This window comes from Nothobranchius furzeri, chromosome 18 (assembly GCF_043380555.1).
Source record: "Nothobranchius furzeri strain GRZ-AD chromosome 18, NfurGRZ-RIMD1, whole genome shotgun sequence".
NCBI lineage: Eukaryota > Metazoa > Chordata > Actinopteri > Cyprinodontiformes > Nothobranchiidae > Nothobranchius > Nothobranchius furzeri.
In genome coordinates this window covers 35,823,091-35,840,330 of record NC_091758.1, presented here as the reverse complement: position 1 = coordinate 35,840,330, position 17,240 = coordinate 35,823,091, and the positions used below count along the sequence as shown (strand labels likewise).

At 43.5% G+C, this 17,240-nt stretch overlaps 2 protein-coding genes across 5 annotated transcripts; both read left to right on the top strand.

Annotated features, from left to right (window-relative positions):
* Window positions 1–6,008: 6,008 nt before the first annotated feature.
* gale (UDP-galactose-4-epimerase) lies at window positions 6,009–9,599 on the top strand. The gene is made up of 11 exons (XM_054741506.2): window positions 6,009–6,146; window positions 6,609–6,737; window positions 6,819–6,934; window positions 7,398–7,511; window positions 8,206–8,382; window positions 8,520–8,633; window positions 8,731–8,797; window positions 8,883–8,968; window positions 9,040–9,117; window positions 9,195–9,309; window positions 9,385–9,599. The coding sequence occupies exons 2-11, from the start codon at window positions 6,617–6,619 to the stop codon at window positions 9,441–9,443; spliced, it is 1,047 nt and encodes a 348-aa protein (XP_054597481.1). The 5' UTR covers window positions 6,009–6,146; window positions 6,609–6,616; the 3' UTR covers window positions 9,444–9,599.
* Window positions 9,600–9,796: 197 nt separating this feature from the next.
* zbtb8a (zinc finger and BTB domain containing 8A) lies at window positions 9,797–16,638 on the top strand. Of its 4 annotated transcripts, none has more exons than XM_015970407.3 (5): window positions 9,797–10,059; window positions 14,097–14,156; window positions 14,404–15,278; window positions 15,410–15,579; window positions 15,806–16,638. In XM_015970407.3, the coding sequence occupies exons 1-5, from the start codon at window positions 9,995–9,997 to the stop codon at window positions 16,121–16,123; spliced, it is 1,488 nt and encodes a 495-aa protein (XP_015825893.3). In that variant the 5' UTR covers window positions 9,797–9,994; the 3' UTR covers window positions 16,124–16,638. The 4 variants fall into 4 exon arrangements, with proteins under 4 accessions (XP_015825893.3, XP_015825891.3, XP_015825894.3 ...); XM_015970405.3 differs by having other exon boundaries at window positions 14,094–14,156; XM_054741505.2 differs by lacking the exon at window positions 9,797–10,059 and adding an exon at window positions 10,622–10,907 and having other exon boundaries at window positions 14,094–14,156.
* The last annotated feature ends 602 nt before the right edge of the window (window positions 16,639–17,240 follow it).

The following is a 17,240-nucleotide window of genomic DNA, read 5'->3' as shown; positions in this document are numbered from 1 at the left end:
TCATGCACACACACACTCACACCTAAGGACAATTTAGACAGACCAATCAACCTAACAGTCATGTTTTTGGACTGTGGGAGGAAGCCGGAGTACCCGGAGAGAACCCACGCATGCACAGGGAGAACATGCAGAAGGATCCCAGGCCGGGAAGCGAACCCAGAACCTTCTTGCTGCAAGGCAAGACAGCCTGGCAGCAATACGGTGTCTGAAAAAAATTTGAGCAAATGTTCCTGCTAAGTAAGTCTTGTAAAGTCCAGAATGTCTTCACTGTAAAAAAAAAAAAAAGTTGACTATTAAAACTCAAATCTATTTTATTATCTGTGTTTAGCAAGAGTTAATCAACGAGCTGGACCTATTAGCAGCTAGCTTCATAACAGATAAATAAGATACGGAGGCTAAATACACCAAAAGTGTAGTACCAGCTTGCAGACACTGGAGGGCAGCAACTCCCTTCCATTTTCTTTAAATTCTGTTGGAAATGAGAGTTGTTCAAGATTAAATAGATTAATTTATCTATAACTTTAAGGGCCTTGGGATTACATTTAAATGGTATCTTAAAAAGACTGAAAGCGCAGTACCAGCTTTCAGACACTGGAGGGCAGCAAATCTTCCATTTTCTTTACTTGCTGTTGGAAATTATAGTGTTCTATTTTTGGCAGCAGAGGGCGCAAATTCCCCATTATATCAAGATAAAACATATTGTTTGAAAAAAAAAATACACTAAGTGTTTCTACTAATTAAGGCTTGTAAATGTCTGTTTAGACCAAGAACAAACAGGAAAAAACTGCAGTTATATTTGGTTACTGGTTACCTAAAATAACCACAAACAGAAAATTAAATAGATATCCAAAACTTTAGGGATGTTGGGATTAAATTTAAATATTATTTTAAGAATGAAAGTGCAGTTCCAGGTTACAAACACTAGAAGGCAGTAACTCATCTGTTACGTCCCCGACAGGTGTTAAAATGTGAAGGATGGGGATAACGCAAGACTGGACAGTGGATATTAAAAGGGTTTTATTGTAACAAAAAGGTTCTAAAAACGTGCAAACAGATGACGACAGGCATTATAAAGATAATGCAAAACACAAACTGAACTCTTAAAGGTTAACATCACAACAAATTAACTATAAATAAAACACCTGGTAAAAACTTAAGTTTTACCGCACCGAAGGTGTTTTTAAAAACCCGAAGTTGATAAAAGTCTAATATACTGACTAAAACACCTGGTAAAAACTTATTTTAAAAAGCTTTACCCCAACAAAGGTGTTTAAAACCAAAGTCAGTAAAATTGCACCAAATCAAGTTAACCTTTAAAAACGAACGCACAAAAGATCCCACTGGATCACTCAGAGTAAAAATGACCTCTGTTAAAACTCATCCGAACGAAAGGGGTTAAAACAAAACAAAACAAAACAAAACAAAACAAAACCTGGAGGACAGCAGAACCCCTGCACTGCTGAAGGCACAGTCTTTTTCTACAGGTGTTGGTAATTAGCAGGATTCAGCTCAGATGTGCTCCTCAGCAGCCTGGGAGAGAGGAGGAGGAGGGGCGGTGTCAGGCTGATCAACTAGGCTGGGTGATCCTGGCTCCTGCTTTTCACTCAAGGCTGGCAGCCGTGACGTCATCTAATCTTTAAATGCTGTTGGAAACGAGAGTGTTGTTCTCGTTTGGCCAGCAGATGGCGCAACTTCCCCATTGTTTCTAGGTAACAATACCTAGTGTTTGAGAAAAAAATAGAATAGAATTCAACTTTATTGTCATTGCACATGTACAGGTACAGGGCAACGAAATGCAGTTTGCATCCATCCACAAAGTGCTTTAGCCGTGATATAGATGTATTACAATATATGTTAGCAATAATATAGATGTGTAAGTATATTACAGAAATGGATCTATTACGTATGTCATAATGTACACGGTATGACGTATGTTATGTATATTCTATGACTATAAGTATGTACAGGCTGTAGTTAATACAAGCAGTCCATGAGTTTAACGTGGGTCATATGTCAGGAGGCAGAGTTCAGGAGTCTGACAGCTGTGGGGAAGAAACTGTTCCGGTACCTGGTGGTCTTAGTCCGGAGGCTTCTGTAGCGCCTCCCAGAGGGCAGCAGGGTGATCAGTGCACGTGATGGGTGACTGTGATCTCAGATGATTTTCCTAGCCCTTTTCAGACACCGCTTCCTGTAGATGTCCTTTATGGCAGGAAGTGGTGCTCCGGCGATGCGCTGGGCAGTTCCGGTCCGAGGCGGAGCAGTTCCCATACCAGACTGTTATACAGTTGGTCAGGATGCCCTCGATGGTGCAGCGATAGAAGTTCACCAGGATGTCTGAGGACAGGTTGTTCTTCCTCAGAGTCCTCAAGAAGAAGAGGCACTGGTGAGCCTTCTTGACCAGCTTGGAGCAGTTGGTAGTCCAGGTGAGATCCTCGGAGATGTGGACTCCCAGGAACTTGAAGCTGCTCACACGCTCCCACTGCCTTCCCCTTAATGTGGATGGGTGGATGTGGGTCAGCATTCCTCCTGTAGTCCACGATGAGCTCCTCAGTCTTCTCAGTGTTGAGCAGCAGGTTGTTTGTGTCGCACCACTCAGTCAGACGGTCCACCTCCTCCCTGTAGGCGGTCTCATCGTTGTCACTGATGAGGCCAATCGCTGTGGTGTCATCTGCAAACTTAATGATGGTGTTGGAACCATCAGCAGGTCTGCAGTCGTGGGTGATAGAGGAAAGGGCTCATCACACAGCCTTGTGGTACACCAGCGTTCATTGTGATTGTTGATGAGCAGCGGTTATCCAGTCGGACATGTTGAGGGCGGTTGGTCAGGAAGTCCAGTAACCATTTGCAGGTGAGGGAACTGATCCCCAGGTCTGTCAGTATCCTGATGAGTTGTGAGGGGTGGATTGTATTGAATGCTGAACTGAAGTCTACAAACAGCATTCTGGCGTAGGTGTTGTTGTTGTCCAGGTGTGAGAGACTGCATCCTCTGTGCTCCTGTTCTGGCGGTATGCAAATTGGTGGGGGTCCAGGGTGGGGGGGGAGACAGGATTTGAAGTGTGCTAAGTCCAGCTGCTCTAAGCACTTAGTGATGATGGGGGTGAGTGCTACCGGGCGGTAGTCATTGAGGCTAGATGGGTTGGAGTTTTTGGGTATCGGGACGATGGAGGTGGATTTGAAGCAGGCCGGTACCACAGCATGGACGCCTCCCTGGGGAGGTGTTTCGGGCATGTCCTGCCGGCAGGAGGCCCCCGGGTCGACCCAGGACACGTTGGAGAGGTTACATCTCCAATCTGGTGCGGGAACGCCTTGGGGTCCTGCCGGAGGAGCTGGTGGAGGTGGCCGGGGAGAGGACGGTCTGGAGCTCCCTAGTTGGGATGCTGCCCCCGCGACCCGGACCCGGATTAGCGGAGGAAGACGACGACGATAACATTTATGTGAAATCTATAGTATATTTTATTTGCTTTGATCTGTTTTGCATTAATCATCAATCTGTTGCTGCAACTTTCTGCAGAATATGCACATAATGTTATGGAATGTAAAATGTTGTGATGGCTTGTGACACGTTCTGTCATCTTGGACTAAATGATATGAAACCTCCATGTTGATTGGTGACTTTCTCCTGTTTTTATCAGCCTCCACATGTTTTGGTTGTTGACAAACATGGCGTGCATCGTAAATCTAGAACGTTGTAGGGAAAAGAAGGATTCGTTCATTTGGCTGTTTTATCATTTTTGTTTCTGCGTTTCTCAGAGAAGACTCAAACGTCATGATTATAAGCATACTTCATAAATCTTTAATGAAAGAAAATCTGAAACACCTCCCTGTGTGTCGAAGTTTCACGTCTTCCTCCCATTAACAGCAGGTACGGAGGACGGTGAGCACATTTACCTCAGAGACATGAAGCAGAGACGTGCTGACCTCCTGCACCGGCACACCACATCAGAAAAGATAAACTAAAGTATCACATTTTAGAAAATATTTCTAAAATAAATGATATTTTCATGAAATATTTGAGGCTATATCTATTGTATTTGTTTGTTTCCCTTTTATTACTTTCTGTTTCTGCTGAATCATGTTGTTGTTGCTTCTCCTCTTGAGATTTCTTCATCTGATCCAAATTCCTCTCGAACAAAGAAACGGCATTTGCAGTGAAGGATGGAAGCAAGCTTCATCTGTTTCCTCTCGTTTTTCTTTGCTCACATTCCTGCCGGCTGCCTGGGCAGGACTTCCATCCGGAGCTCAGACGTGACGTCTAAGATAACAGGTTTGACAGATTGTGTGTTTTATTGAAGTGGACACTGGATCATTCCAAACAAACAGAAAATATTGGGTGTTGTCCAACAAATCTGGAAATGTTGCAAAGATTTCCTGATAAACAATGAAAATATAATTTTGGGTTGACATTGTTTTATATTTTAAAGGGCACCTTGTGAGTAAAAACTGTACAAGACCAAACAAGTCTCCTATTTGCAAAGTTGAACAAGAACCAAGCCTTTTTCTCTTTCAGATGTGGATTTCCTTTTACGGTAAAATGATTTTTGTTTCCATCAAATGATTCCATACATAAATAAAAATTGAATAATTAATTCCCACAAAGTGCTATAGTTTTGGGAGGATGTTTAATTTCCTGGAATGTAAATTACAAATTATCAAAAACTTTTAATAAAATCAGAGAAAAAAACTTTTTCTGCTACTTTTTCACTTCCGCATTCTATAAATGAACTTGAATGAAGTCCTGTGTGATTTGGATACAAGCACAAATACATCATTTGGAATTATTTCAAGTAATCTGTTTACAGGTCAGGATAAAAAATGGCTTCAACAAAACTAACAGAAAGTCTGGCTGCAGCATCAGAGCTATTGTACCAACATTTGCTATCTTATTCTCCCTTAAATTTACAAACTATTACAAAACCCAGACAGTTAATCATCACAAATCACCTCTCTTAATTACACATCCTTTTTAAATTGCTTCAATCTTGTTGAACACAGATAATTAACATAGATTTATTGAGTTTTAGTAGTTAAGTGGTTTCTATAAGTAAAAACGTTCCGGATTTCCCGTTATTTAAACTAACTCTGCTGCTAACACAAATTAAAAACTTGTGGCAAATTTTGAGTTTTATTTAGAAGGAACTTACAGGAAGTGCTAATGAGAATTGTGGTTTAACATTTACAAATGTTGCCTGCAGTAACAACTTAAATCCACTAGAGGGCGAACAATTCCTTAATTTCAAACGCCAGATGAATGATGACACTGTCACGTAAATATAATTTGTGTTTTTAGCTAAATGAAAAGAGATAAAGACTATTAGAGCGAGACCTTGTTGCTACCACCAAAAAGATGTAGCATTTTATTTTTGAAAGAATTTACAGGAAGTGTTCCCTATTCTTCTCTTTTTTTCTCTAATATTAATATTTATAAAAGAAAAAACAAACATTAGCATTTTCCCCGCTTTACTGAGGTAAGACCAAGACGGGTGTTCTCTAAAAGGTTTAACAGAACCAGAAATTAGTTCTAGCCTTTCACCGCTAGAGGGCGGAAATTCACCTTCTCGCTCATATAAAGTCAAATTAAAACTGGACTTGTAGCGCTATAGTGTGTACAGTAGCGCAACGCAATGTGTAGCTTAGATAGATTTACTTTTTCCAGCGTGAGAAATTGGGTGTGTGGCCGTGAGAGCGTGACAAGACAGTCATGAATTTAGCGTTATTGAATGTGAATCATTTAAACGCCACTTCCGGCAAAGTTTAGTTGAACGCATTGTACGTCGCTGAAATCTGTGACTTTTTTCAAAATAAAACAAAAAGGAATATAAGTTGCACTTAAAATGGTCTATCTTTGATTTTTCTAAATAAATTAAGTATTCAATGTACAACTGCATTTATTTTAGCCGTAAATTTGCGAAATTGACTCCATTGTTGTATTTAGTTCAAGCTTTTTGTTTTACTTTGAAAGTAACATTACAGGAAGTTACGTGTTGTCCACTAACTTAAGTCTCCTCCACGTTCACTAGGAAGTAGTGAGAAGAGAAGTGGATCCAGTGAATGAACTGTTTGTTTTCATCCTCCACCGACCAAGATACTCACCAAGAAGCTGCTGAAAGAGACATTTTAACGTCGTTAAAGAAAATATTAAAATAATAGTGAGTATTTTAAGTTTAGTATAAAGAATTTGTCTTATTTTGATAGTTTACCAGAATGCGCAAGATTACAAAAAGTTGTTTGCCTTTGGAATTACTTTAAGTTTGTCTTTAGGTGTAGTTTATGTTTCTTTATTATTTTATTCATTCAACGACACAAACCTAACAAGGTAAAGCAGAGTACTTGGGCTTTATGAGTTAGCCTAAAGTAGTGCAATATTTATGGGAATCTAATATAAATGAAGATTAAAAGTTATTGTGTTTATGTTGCTTTTATGTCTTCTATAGCTAGACAAGTTCTTCACTCTGGTGTTAAAAACAAGGTGTTTAGCCTGCAGATGTGGGACAGTGCAGGCGTGTCGCATACCTGTTAAATGGGCTTTAGGTGTGTTTTTCTGGATTATCCAGAAGAAAAGATATTCAGCAAGAAAATGTTAGGAATGTTGTAAATGTTGTATTTGACAGGCAAGACGATGGCAGAGAAGGTTCTGGTGACCGGTGGAGCAGGCTACATCGGGAGTCACTGTGTGGCGGAGCTCATTGAAGCAGGATACCAGCCAGTTGTGGTTGATAACTGCAGCAACGCTGTAAAAGGTGAGCCCTGTTCCCTCATACGCACGTCCCATGTGTTTATTCAGCTTTTATACAAATATTTGCTGCTCATTTGTGATTCAGGAGGGAAGAACGTGGCAGAGAGCATTCAACGAATCCAAAAAATTCTGGACACCAACATCGAATTTCACGATCTCGACCTTCTGGATCGGGCTGGATTGGAAAACCTCTTCAAAAAGGTCAGAGTAACAAGAATAAAATCTCTTCGACTAACAGAAAATGTAGCCGCAGCTGAGATTTTCTGATCAGATCAGCTGACTTTTGAAGCCGATAAATACATTTAGTGCTACAGTTAAGTTTCAACATGTCAGAGCGACCTCTATAAATACCAAGGAGGTTTCCGTTCCTGTATTTCATGTGTTTGGGGAAAAGAAAAGTCTGAAAATGATCCTTAGTTGCACTTGATCCTGTTTTATTGACGGTTATAAAATAATATTTACAATTTAGCTTATTATAGTTGGGATTATTAGAAGCACCACTATCCTCCCTGCTATCAGTCAAATTCTCACGTGTGTGTGTGTGTGTGTGTGTGTGTGTGTGTGTGTGTGTGTGTGTGTGTGTGTGTGTGTGTGTGTGTGTGTGTGTGTGTGTGTGTGTGTCACTTGAATCCACCGTTAACATGTTACTAAATCTGTGATAAAGCATTCGTTCAGTGCTGTGATGCACTTTGCTGGCCTGAAGGCTGTCGGGGAGTCTGTGGAGCAGCCGTTGCGTTACTACAAAGTCAACCTCACCGCTTCCATGAATCTGATTGAGGTCAGTTTATCTCTTCATGCTCTGATTTGAACTAATCTTAACTTTGCTTTTGCTAATCACACAAAATGAATGCTTACTTGAAACTGCACCGAGGAAAGTCTAACAGCACGGCCTTTGTGTGTGAGCTAAACCCAAGCTTTCTTCCAGGGTGGTGGTCCCCCCCTATCTCGCCACGCTCCTGAACAGACACTCCCCATCACGTGCTCTGCGCTCCTCTGACCGAGGCCTGCTCGCTGTCCCTCGTTCTAGGTGTCGTACTCGCGGGGACCGGGCTTTCTCAGTCCTAGCACCGACACTCTGGAACCAGTTGCCACCCTCAGTTAGGCTGTCCCCATCTCTGCCAGTCTTTAAGAGTCGCCTAAAAACCCACCTCCTCCGCTTGGCGTTCCCTGAATGTGTTTGAATTTGGCCCTCTTTTATGTTGATTTTATTTCCCTGTTTTCATTGGTTCACTCTATCCCTTGTTTTACCTTTTTTTGTAATTTGTATTGCTTTTATTTTCAATTTATTCGCCATACTTAACTTTCTCTTGTACCATGTTCAGCGCCTTGGGCTTCCCGATAGGGTTGCGGAAGGCGCTTTATAAATAAAGCTTTGATTGATTGATTGATTGCTTGCTTGTTGTTTTCTAAGTGTGCATCGTCCCTCTGGCCTGCTGACTGTGGTGTATTTTGTGCATTTGCATGTATCCCAGGTTATGCAGGCTCATAAGGTGCACAATCTCGTCTTCAGCAGCTCGGCAACAGTCTACGGAGACCCCCAGCACCTCCCCATAGATGAGCAGCACCCTGTGGGGACCTGCACCAACCCCTATGGCAAGACCAAGTATTTCATTGAGGAGATAATCAAGGACCACTGTAAAGCTGAGAAGGTGGGTTGGAATGGATTCAGAAATGTGTGTATATATATATATATATATATATATATATATATATATATATATATATATATATATATATATATATTTCCTTTTCTGGTGTTCTATTGTTGGGTTTTTTGTGGGTGCAGGACTGGAACGCAGTGCTGCTCCGTTACTTCAACCCAATCGGAGCTCATGCTTCTGGCATGATTGGAGAGGATCCTCAGGGAATCCCAAATAATCTGCTCCCATATGTTGCTCAGGTTCATCAAAATCTCTCCTAAAGTCGCAGCAGTATGCGTGGAACTTTCATTGTTTTTGCTCATCGCTTCTTTAACTCTTAATTTACGGTGCTCACAGGTTGCAGTTGGAAGAAGAGCGTGTCTCAATGTGTTTGGTAACGACTACGACACGATCGACGGCACGGGTAATCGCATTTGCTTCCGATTTTAACCGTTCAATAAAAAAATTATAAAATTAAAGTCATCCAAACGTTCAATTTCCTGTTTTAGGTGTGCGGGATTATATCCATGTGGTGGATCTGGCTAAGGGACACATAGCAGCTTTGAAAAAGCTGAAGGACAACTGCGGCTGCAAGGTGCTCTTCAGAGAAACGTGATGAACAACAACAATGCCTTTTCTGTTGTATCTAATATTTTCTGCTCTAAGGTTTACAACCTTGGAACAGGAAAAGGTTACTCTGTGCTTCAGATGGTGAAAGCGATGGAGAAAGCATCAGGGAGGACGGTGAGTTACAAGCTCTTCTGCTTGATTTGGAGAGCTGAGTTTGTCCGTTTCAATAAAATAATTATTTTTCCTTCTAGATCCCTTACAAGATTGCTCCTCGCAGAGGAGGAGACGTAGCTTCCTGCTATGCTGACCCTCAGCTCGCCGAGAAGGAGTTGGGCTGGAAGGCTCAATTTGACTTGGAAAGAATGTGTAAGCTCCTGATGAACCACACGCTTAATAATGCGGGACGACTCCTAGATAATGGCCTGATTTTGTTTCTCGCAGGTGAGGATCTGTGGCGTTGGCAGTCCATGAATCCCACAGGATTCAACAGCACATCTTGATGCAGCTGATTTGTTTCTAAAATGCTGCAAAAAATTTAAAATGATCACTTTTTCAGCATTTTTTTTCCTATAACCCATAAACTTAATCTCAGGCCTTAATATATATTTGCAATCCATTTTCAGTCTGTTTTTGAAATAAACTGCAGCTGAAGAAAATCTTTTCAATGTTTTTGTGCATTAAAATCACAATAATGAAATAATTAATCATAAGTAATCTAAAATGTTGTTTAATTTGGTTTTTAGGTTGTTGTTTTTTTGTTCGTTTTTTGCAGAAGCCAAACTATAGAGTGTATATAAATGGAGATCTGCAGAAATCCGGTGTTAACCTGAGCTCTGGGAACGCTGTGGTGGGTTTTAAAGGGACACTGGGGCTTTAAGTGGCTCCTTGGACCTTCGGGCACCCTGTGCATAAACACCCACGTCAGCACACACAGCTCCAGTCGCTGTGGCCGGGTTTCGGTCTTTAGGGCTGAGCAGGAAGTGCTGGCTGTGGACCCTGGACGCGCGCAGGGTGGGGGGGAGCCGAGCGAAGCGACAGAAAGCACCAGAAAATGGACATGGTGGCAGATTTAGGGGCGAGTCGACTCTACCGGGCGCCGGGTGAATCCAGTCACCAGTGAGTATCGATGGCTTTTCTTTGTGGGGCGTAAGCGGGTCTTGCCGACACCTCTCGCCTGAGATGGAGCCTCTCGGTGCGGGCAGCAGGCTGATCTCGCTGCTCTCCGGACCTCCGGGGAGAAGTGGGGATAAAAAAAACCGGGTGTGCTGCCGCCTCGTTCGTCTAGGCTGATTAAATCAGCGCTGATGTGTTTATTTCAAAGCTCGCCAGCAGCAGGAGGGTCGTGAGGCTGTTTTCTATTGTGTGCTGGCTGAAGCCTGAAGTGGGCGTCGCTCCAGGACAGACGGGGCTGCTCCGGTGCGGCGCTGCCCGCTTTTCTCTCGAAGGACTGCAGCGCTACCGGACTGTTTTCTAGGTCAAACGACTCCTTCAATCGCCGAATTGATCTCCACTAAGATCCCTTCTGGTTTTAAATGCTATTTAATAATAACCGTGGTGCTTCCGGCGGGTGTACCGTGGGTTATTATCGGGCGACGCGGAGCCTGATTCAGATATTTCATATCTAAGCTGCAGAACGGGGAAAGAAAACGAGGCTGCAATATAGCTCGGTGCTGAATAATTTTATTCTTTAAGGAGTCCGGCTGCTGTATTTAATTTCATTTTCTCATCCGGCCAGTCGTGACTAGTTGGACGGCTGGATTTCCCAGCGCGCTTTGAACTCAGCACAGGATTGATTAAAGTGTTTGTCACCCGATGCTCTTCGAGTCGGGCGTTGCACATGAAAAAGATGTTCTGACTGAAGGATTGCTCAGCCAATCACAAATCAGGAAGAAGTTGGGTGGGCGATCAGAACTGGAGGTGTTCCAGTTTAGAGAGACGGTTGTGTCACCCTCAGCTATGCTTAGGTAAGTCCATAGGGTCAGCTGAGTTTGGGAGCGGTTGCTGACTCATCAACACTTGGATCAGTGTGTGAACCACCTTTGTTGTTCGTTTGTTTTAAGGAAACTACATCTCAGAGTGTGTATCTGTTTTCCTCTGCTTGTCCGAGGCCAGCTTTTCTGGGGAAATCCTAAGGTGTTCCCAGGACAGACGGGAAATAAAGTATATTGTGTCCTAGGTCTTTCCTGGTTGAACATATCGTCCAAGAGGCATCCAAACCAGATTCCCACGTTACTTCAATTTGCTCCTCTTGATGTGGAGGAGCAGTGGATCTACCTCAAGCCCCTCCCAGATGACCGAGCTTCCCACCCTGTCTCTAAGTGAGAGCTCAGACGCCCTGCAGATGGAAAACATCAACCCCATTGAACTCTGACTGGCACAATGCCATCCCACAGCAGTGTGTGCCCAAGCTGGTGACCATGTTGTGGCTGTGTCTCCTCCACATGAAACTGAGGCCCCTGTTTGATTTGTTTCCTTATGCTTCAGTCATCAAATCCAAACCACACCAACAAGAGTCGGGAGATTTTGGATGAAACCCACAATCTTAACTCTGTTCAACTTATAAATCTGCTAATGTGGCACCAGGATAAAGATAAAACTGATTTTCCAGCAGTATAATGGTGAAACTTGAAAAATTAGAATATGATGCAAAGTCTATTTCAGTAATCCATCTTAGACTGAGAGACCATCTAAAGGAGAAGAAAATATCATTTCTATAGCGCCTCTCAAGATAGAAATCACGAGGTGCTTCACAAAAACAAAAAATGTAAAAATATAAAGAATTAAGAAAATGTTTAAAATATGTTTAAAATGAGCAAAAAATAGACAAATGTGATTAAAAAATGTAAAGAAAGAGAGAGAGTGAATAGGAAAGAGGGAAATCAGTGGATCCTGAGGAAGGTGGAATAGGTGGGGAGAGCAGAATAAAGAGAGAGTGGTGAAGAAGGTCATCCAAAAGCCAGCTTGAACAAGTGAGTCTTCAGCTGCTTTTTAAAGGAGACCACTGAGTCCACTGATCTCAGGCTCAGGGGGAGAGGTCCAGAGTCTGGGGGCCACAGCAGCATATGTTCTGTCACCTTTGACCTTTAGCCTGGTGCTGCACAACCAGTAGGCTTTGATCACTGGACCTCAGGGACCTGCTGGGGGTGTTTGGACTAAGAAGATCACCAATGTAAGATGGTGCTTGTCCATGTAAGGCTCTATAGACCAGAACCGGGATCTTGAAATGAACCCTGAAGATGACTGGCAGCCAGTGAAGCTGGAGGAGAAGCGGGGTGATGTGGGTGTGTTTGGAGGACCTAGTCAGAAGCCGAGCACAGGCATTCTGAACCACCTGTAGACGGTTCAGGGAGGTTCTGCTCAGACACGTGAAAAGAGAGTTACAGTAGTCTAAGCGTGAGGAGATGAAGGTGTGGAGAACTTTCTCAAGTTCAGAGCGGGACAGAATGGGACTCAGCTTAGCAATGTTCCGGAGATGGAAGAAGGAAGAGCGAACAAGAGAACTGACATGAGAATCCAGGGTGAGAGCTGGGTCAAAGGTCACGCCAAGATTCCTGACAGAAGGTTTGGTGTGGGAAGCAAGCTGACCAAGAGAGTCTCTGACTTTAGGAACCAGCTTGTCTGGGGCACAGATGAGGATCTCAGTCTTATCTTCATTCAGCTGTAGAAAGCTCCCAGCCATCCAGGCTTTGATAGAGTCTAAGCAGGTGTGTAACAGCTGCAGCTTAGACATCTCATGGGGCTTAAAGGAGATGTACAGTTGGATGTCATCTGCATAAAGATGGTAGGAGATTCCTTTGAAGGAGCTCAGGATGTGCTGAAGAGGAAGCAGATAGAGGAGGAAGAGCAGAGGCCCCAGCACAGAACCTTGTGGGACACCATGGGTAAGAGAGGTGGTGGAGGACCTAAACTTGGAGACGGCCACAGAAAAGGAGCGCTCAGAAAGATAAGAGGAGAACCACTCCAGAACAGTTCCTGATTGGCCTACCCAGTCTCTCAGCCTCTCCAGTAGCAGGTGATGGTCAACAGTGTCAAAGGCTGCAGTCAGGTCCAACAGGACCAGAACAGAACAGAACAGTCCCCTGCATCACTGTGAGTCAGAAGGTCATTAGAGACCCTAAGAAGAGCTGTTTCAGTAGAATGAGCTCTACGGAAACCTGACTGGAAGCTATCATAGATGTTCTGTTCATCAAGAGCAGCTGTGAGTTGTTTAGCCACTGTCACATTCTGCTCCTGCCTCCCTGACTGTGTCTCTCCCCTGCCGTTTATTAGTCCCTACTGGTTTCACCTGCCCAGGTGTTCCTGATTTGCCCCTGTGTATTTATACCTCCCTTCTTGTATCAGTCTTGGTCAGATCATTGTTTGTTGTCAGCGTTGTTTTTGTTCTGTCGTTCCCGCTCTGCCATTAAAACTACTTTTATTTCATCCGTGCCTGCATTCCTGCCTCCTGATCTGCTCCACCACACGTGGTCTGCCGTCATCCACACCCTCAACATGACAGCCACAGCCTTTTCCAAGATCTTGGAGATGAACGGAAGTTTAGAGATGGGTCTGAAGCTGCTACGGAGAGAGGGGCCCAGACTCGGTTTTTTAAGAAGCGGGTGGATTACAGCGTTCTTATAGTAAGCAGGGACCTGACCGGAAACCAGAGAAGCATTAATTACAGAGAGCACGCTGGGACCGATGGACTGAAAAGCACTTTTAAACAAAGATGAGGGTAAGATGTGGAGGGGGCATGCAGAGCATGCCCCCTCCACATCTTACCCTCATCTTTGTTTAAAAGGCTCAGGAACCCTTTGCAGCTCTGGATTCATCAGCTGACTTTAAGTCTGGAATATTGAATCTTTTCCCAACATTCTGACTGAGATTTAGAATGTGGGGTTTTCATCAGCTGTAAGCCGTAATCATCACAGTTAAAACAAATAAAGGCTCAAACATCTGGATTTGCACAGACTGAGTCTGGCTCATGGATTAGTTTAACATTTTTTAGTCGAAATACTGAAATAATAAGCGTTTGCGCGGTATTCTCATTTTTCAAGTTTCATCTGCAAGAGTCACCGTGACAACAGATGTGTGATTTCCTTTCCCTTCTGCTGACTTTGTGATGTTCGTGAGTCAAAACTGAGCCTAAATTTTTTCCATCTGAACTCCAGCAGACATTTTCATCCCGCCAGACGGACGCAGGCGTGCCCGTGTTCCAGTAAGGACCTAGATGAGTGAGTTTGCTGTAGAGGAATGTGTCCAATCTCATAAATGCACTTTAGGAAAAATAAAAAAGAGACATCCCAGAATAATTGAAGTTGTTGTAACTGCGAAGGGTGTCCCAGTCCGTGCCCGTGTAAACATTCCGATTCTTTTTAGTGCAAATTTAAACTTTAGCTTGAAGGTCTCAGTTTAATTAATGAGCATCCACAGGACCCCTGTAGTCTGATGCAGTAACGAGCTGTATGCTGTCTCCTGCAGGCAGCCTCAGAGGTGGTTCAACACGGCTGACATCACCGCGTCTCACCAAAGCAGCCTGCTTAAGCAGCTCAACCAGCAGCGCCGCCAGGAGCTCTTCTGTGACTGCAGCGTGCTCGTGGAGGGCCAGCACTTCAGGGCACACCGTAACGTCTTGTTCGCCAGCAGCGGCTACTTCCGCATGCTGCTGTCCCAGGGGTCCGACGGGCTGCCCGACACCGCCAGCGCCACCTTCGACGTCTTCAGCCCAGAGACTTTTACCGTCATCCTAGATTTCATCTACACGGGCCAGCTGGACCTGTCCAGTCACAACGTGATTGAGGTGATGTCTGCAGCCAGCTACTTGCAGATGAACAGCGTCATCAGCTACTGCAAGAACTTCATCAAGTCCTCTTTGGACATCAGTGTGAAAGAAGAAGACAGCGATCGGTGCCTCAGCTTGTCTGAGACATGTTCGTTCACGAGTGGAGCAGGAGAAGAGTCCACGGAGCACCAGCAGCAAGGTCCCCGCTCCGTCAGCCCACCGCCTGCACTCTGGACCCGCGACAGCTCCAGATCCCAGTCTGGCTTTTTTGGAAAAGACTCAGAGCAGGACGCTTCCTCCTTAGCCTTGAAGACGGATCCAAGCAGCCCTGTTAACGAAATTAGCGCAGAGGTAGACGACCTGCAGGACCCCCAGGACCCACTGTACACATTACCAGGATCAGAGCGCCGGCGTGGAAGAGGAGGAGCCAAGCGGAAAGTGTCTAACAGCAGTCGCTCCAGCCAGCACGAGGATCTGGACATTCAGGAGGCGCGGACTCGAAAGGCTGAAAAGGCAGAGGAGCTTTATGCCACTCTACCGCCCATCGTCGGTGTTATTAGTCACTTTAATAAAGGTGCGTCTAGCTGTGTATGACCCAAATAGCGCGTTTAGCTTTTAGCAATGTGATAAAGCAACATTTTCTCATGAAACAGGCTTGGCAGAAGAAAAAATATATACAGATATCTCAAACTCTTTCTTTTGTAGATTCTAATCCAATCATGCGCTTCAAGTGCCCCTTCTGCACACACACGGTGAAGAGGAAGGCCGACCTGAAGCGCCACCTGCGCTGCCACACTGGGGAGAGGCCGTATCCGTGTCAGGCCTGCAACAAGCGCTTCACTCGCCTGGAGCATCTCCGCAGCCACTTTGAGACGGTGAGTCTTGTCACAGCTGGGAGGCAGCACCTATTTTAGTTTGTTTATGGAGCCTCCAGTTGACACAAACGCTCAGGATGATTCATACCTGCTACTGAAAAAGGAAAACAGTGGTTTAAACGTGTTTCTGAAACGTTGCCATGTCCAAAGACCAGAACCAGCATCTGAGTTGATTTCTAGCTTCATTTATTCATAAACATTGTTAAACTAGTTTGCTTTCCCACAGATCCATCAGGCCAGGAAGCTGGTGTGCAGGAAGTGCAAGTGTCAGGTGACAGAAGAGACTGGACATGTGGTTTGTGAGGGAACACGCCGTTACCGCATGTGCACCGCCTGCATCCAGGAAGTGGGCTGCGACGACGTCCCCATGGACGGTCTGCAGACGTCCAATGACGAGCCGGCCCTGCTGCTAGGCGTGGACGGCGAGGAGGAGGGGGACGCTAAAAGAACCTGGATGGTAAACGATGACGATGACCTGGCTGAAGACTCGGGAGCAGATCTCATCATCCAGCAGGTGGACGACAGCGACGAGGAGCTGCAGTGAAGTTGGATCAAAATGTGTGCAGATAAAAAGCCATGCTAGAGAATTTATGGACAAACTGAAGCCCACACCTGTATATACACACACCTGTGATGTGTTAGACATCAACTAGTTAAATTCAACTATTATTTTATTTAGCTGAGATTGTGGTGCAGGTGGAAAGTTATTCGTTGATCTTCTGGAAGATATACGGTATCCAAAGCATGCATATAATCAATGTTTCAGTTGTTTCAGTTGTAGTTATATGATAACTCTTATGAACTCTTTTGAATCTTTATATGCACGACCAAACGTCACAACTTTGGTGGATTTTTTGGACCATTTTTTGGCATTAAAGCCAACATTAATCACTCAGAAATGATGGCAGTCGTCCCAGAGAAGGGAAAGTTTATTTTTCAGTGTTTGTCTGCAGTTTAACCAGTGCTTGTGATATGCACTATGTTATGAACAACTATTTATTTATTTGACTTCTTTGTTTTATTTTATTTTTCACTCATTAAAGATATTTTTATACCGTTGTTTTGTGTGTGTGTGTGTGTGTGTGTGTGTGTGTATTAGAGATTTAAAACTTGGAGGGTCCAAACTAAAGAAAAATGTTCCATTCTGGATTACAATACCTGATTATTTATTTTAAACAGTGTGTAATCTAAAGTAGATACAATTTCTAAAAATGTTTAAAACCTTCCAAAAATATACTTTTAAATCCCTGCACCATCATGAGGTGGTGCTTATTTGGTAGTACACGCCAAAGAGCATTTAAATACCCCCAAAGCTGTTGTTTATTACACTTAAGTATAAAGAAGAATGTTTTATTGAAGAAAAATGACCTGGAAAATGCAGAGCTGGGCCCTAATACTTTATTTTCATATAGGATGTAACAACACGAGGTTTGATCAGGCTTATATTTAGGTTAGTAAAGTTTATTCATAATGCCTTTCCCAGGGAAAAAAACAAAGTGCTTAGTGAATACTATCAAAAACACAAAAAACAAAAATAAATTAAATAAATATACAATTATATTATTACGCACACACACATTATATATAAATATTTATATACATATATATATGTGTGTGTGTGTGTGTGTGTGTGTGATTATTATAATTAAATATTCAATAAA

Bases quoted from the DNA above. Each gene is read 5' to 3' on its own strand.
- gale (XM_054741506.2), top strand. From the start codon at position 6,617: ATGGCAGAGAAGGTTCTGGTGACCGGTGGAGCAGGCTACATCGGGAGT. The intron at 8,383-8,519 runs GTGGGTTGGAAT...TTGTGGGTGCAG, and splicing joins ACCACTGTAAAGCTGAGAAG to GACTGGAACGCAGTGCTGCT. The intron at 9,310-9,384 runs GTAAGCTCCTGA...TGTTTCTCGCAG, and splicing joins ATTTGACTTGGAAAGAATGT to GTGAGGATCTGTGGCGTTGG.
- zbtb8a (XM_054741505.2), top strand. From the start codon at position 10,756: ATGCTCTTCGAGTCGGGCGTTGCACATGAAAAAGATGTTCTGACTGAA. The intron at 14,157-14,403 runs GTGAGTTTGCTG...TGTCTCCTGCAG, and splicing joins TCCAGTAAGGACCTAGATGA to GCAGCCTCAGAGGTGGTTCA. The intron at 15,580-15,805 runs GTGAGTCTTGTC...GCTTTCCCACAG, and splicing joins TCCGCAGCCACTTTGAGACG to ATCCATCAGGCCAGGAAGCT.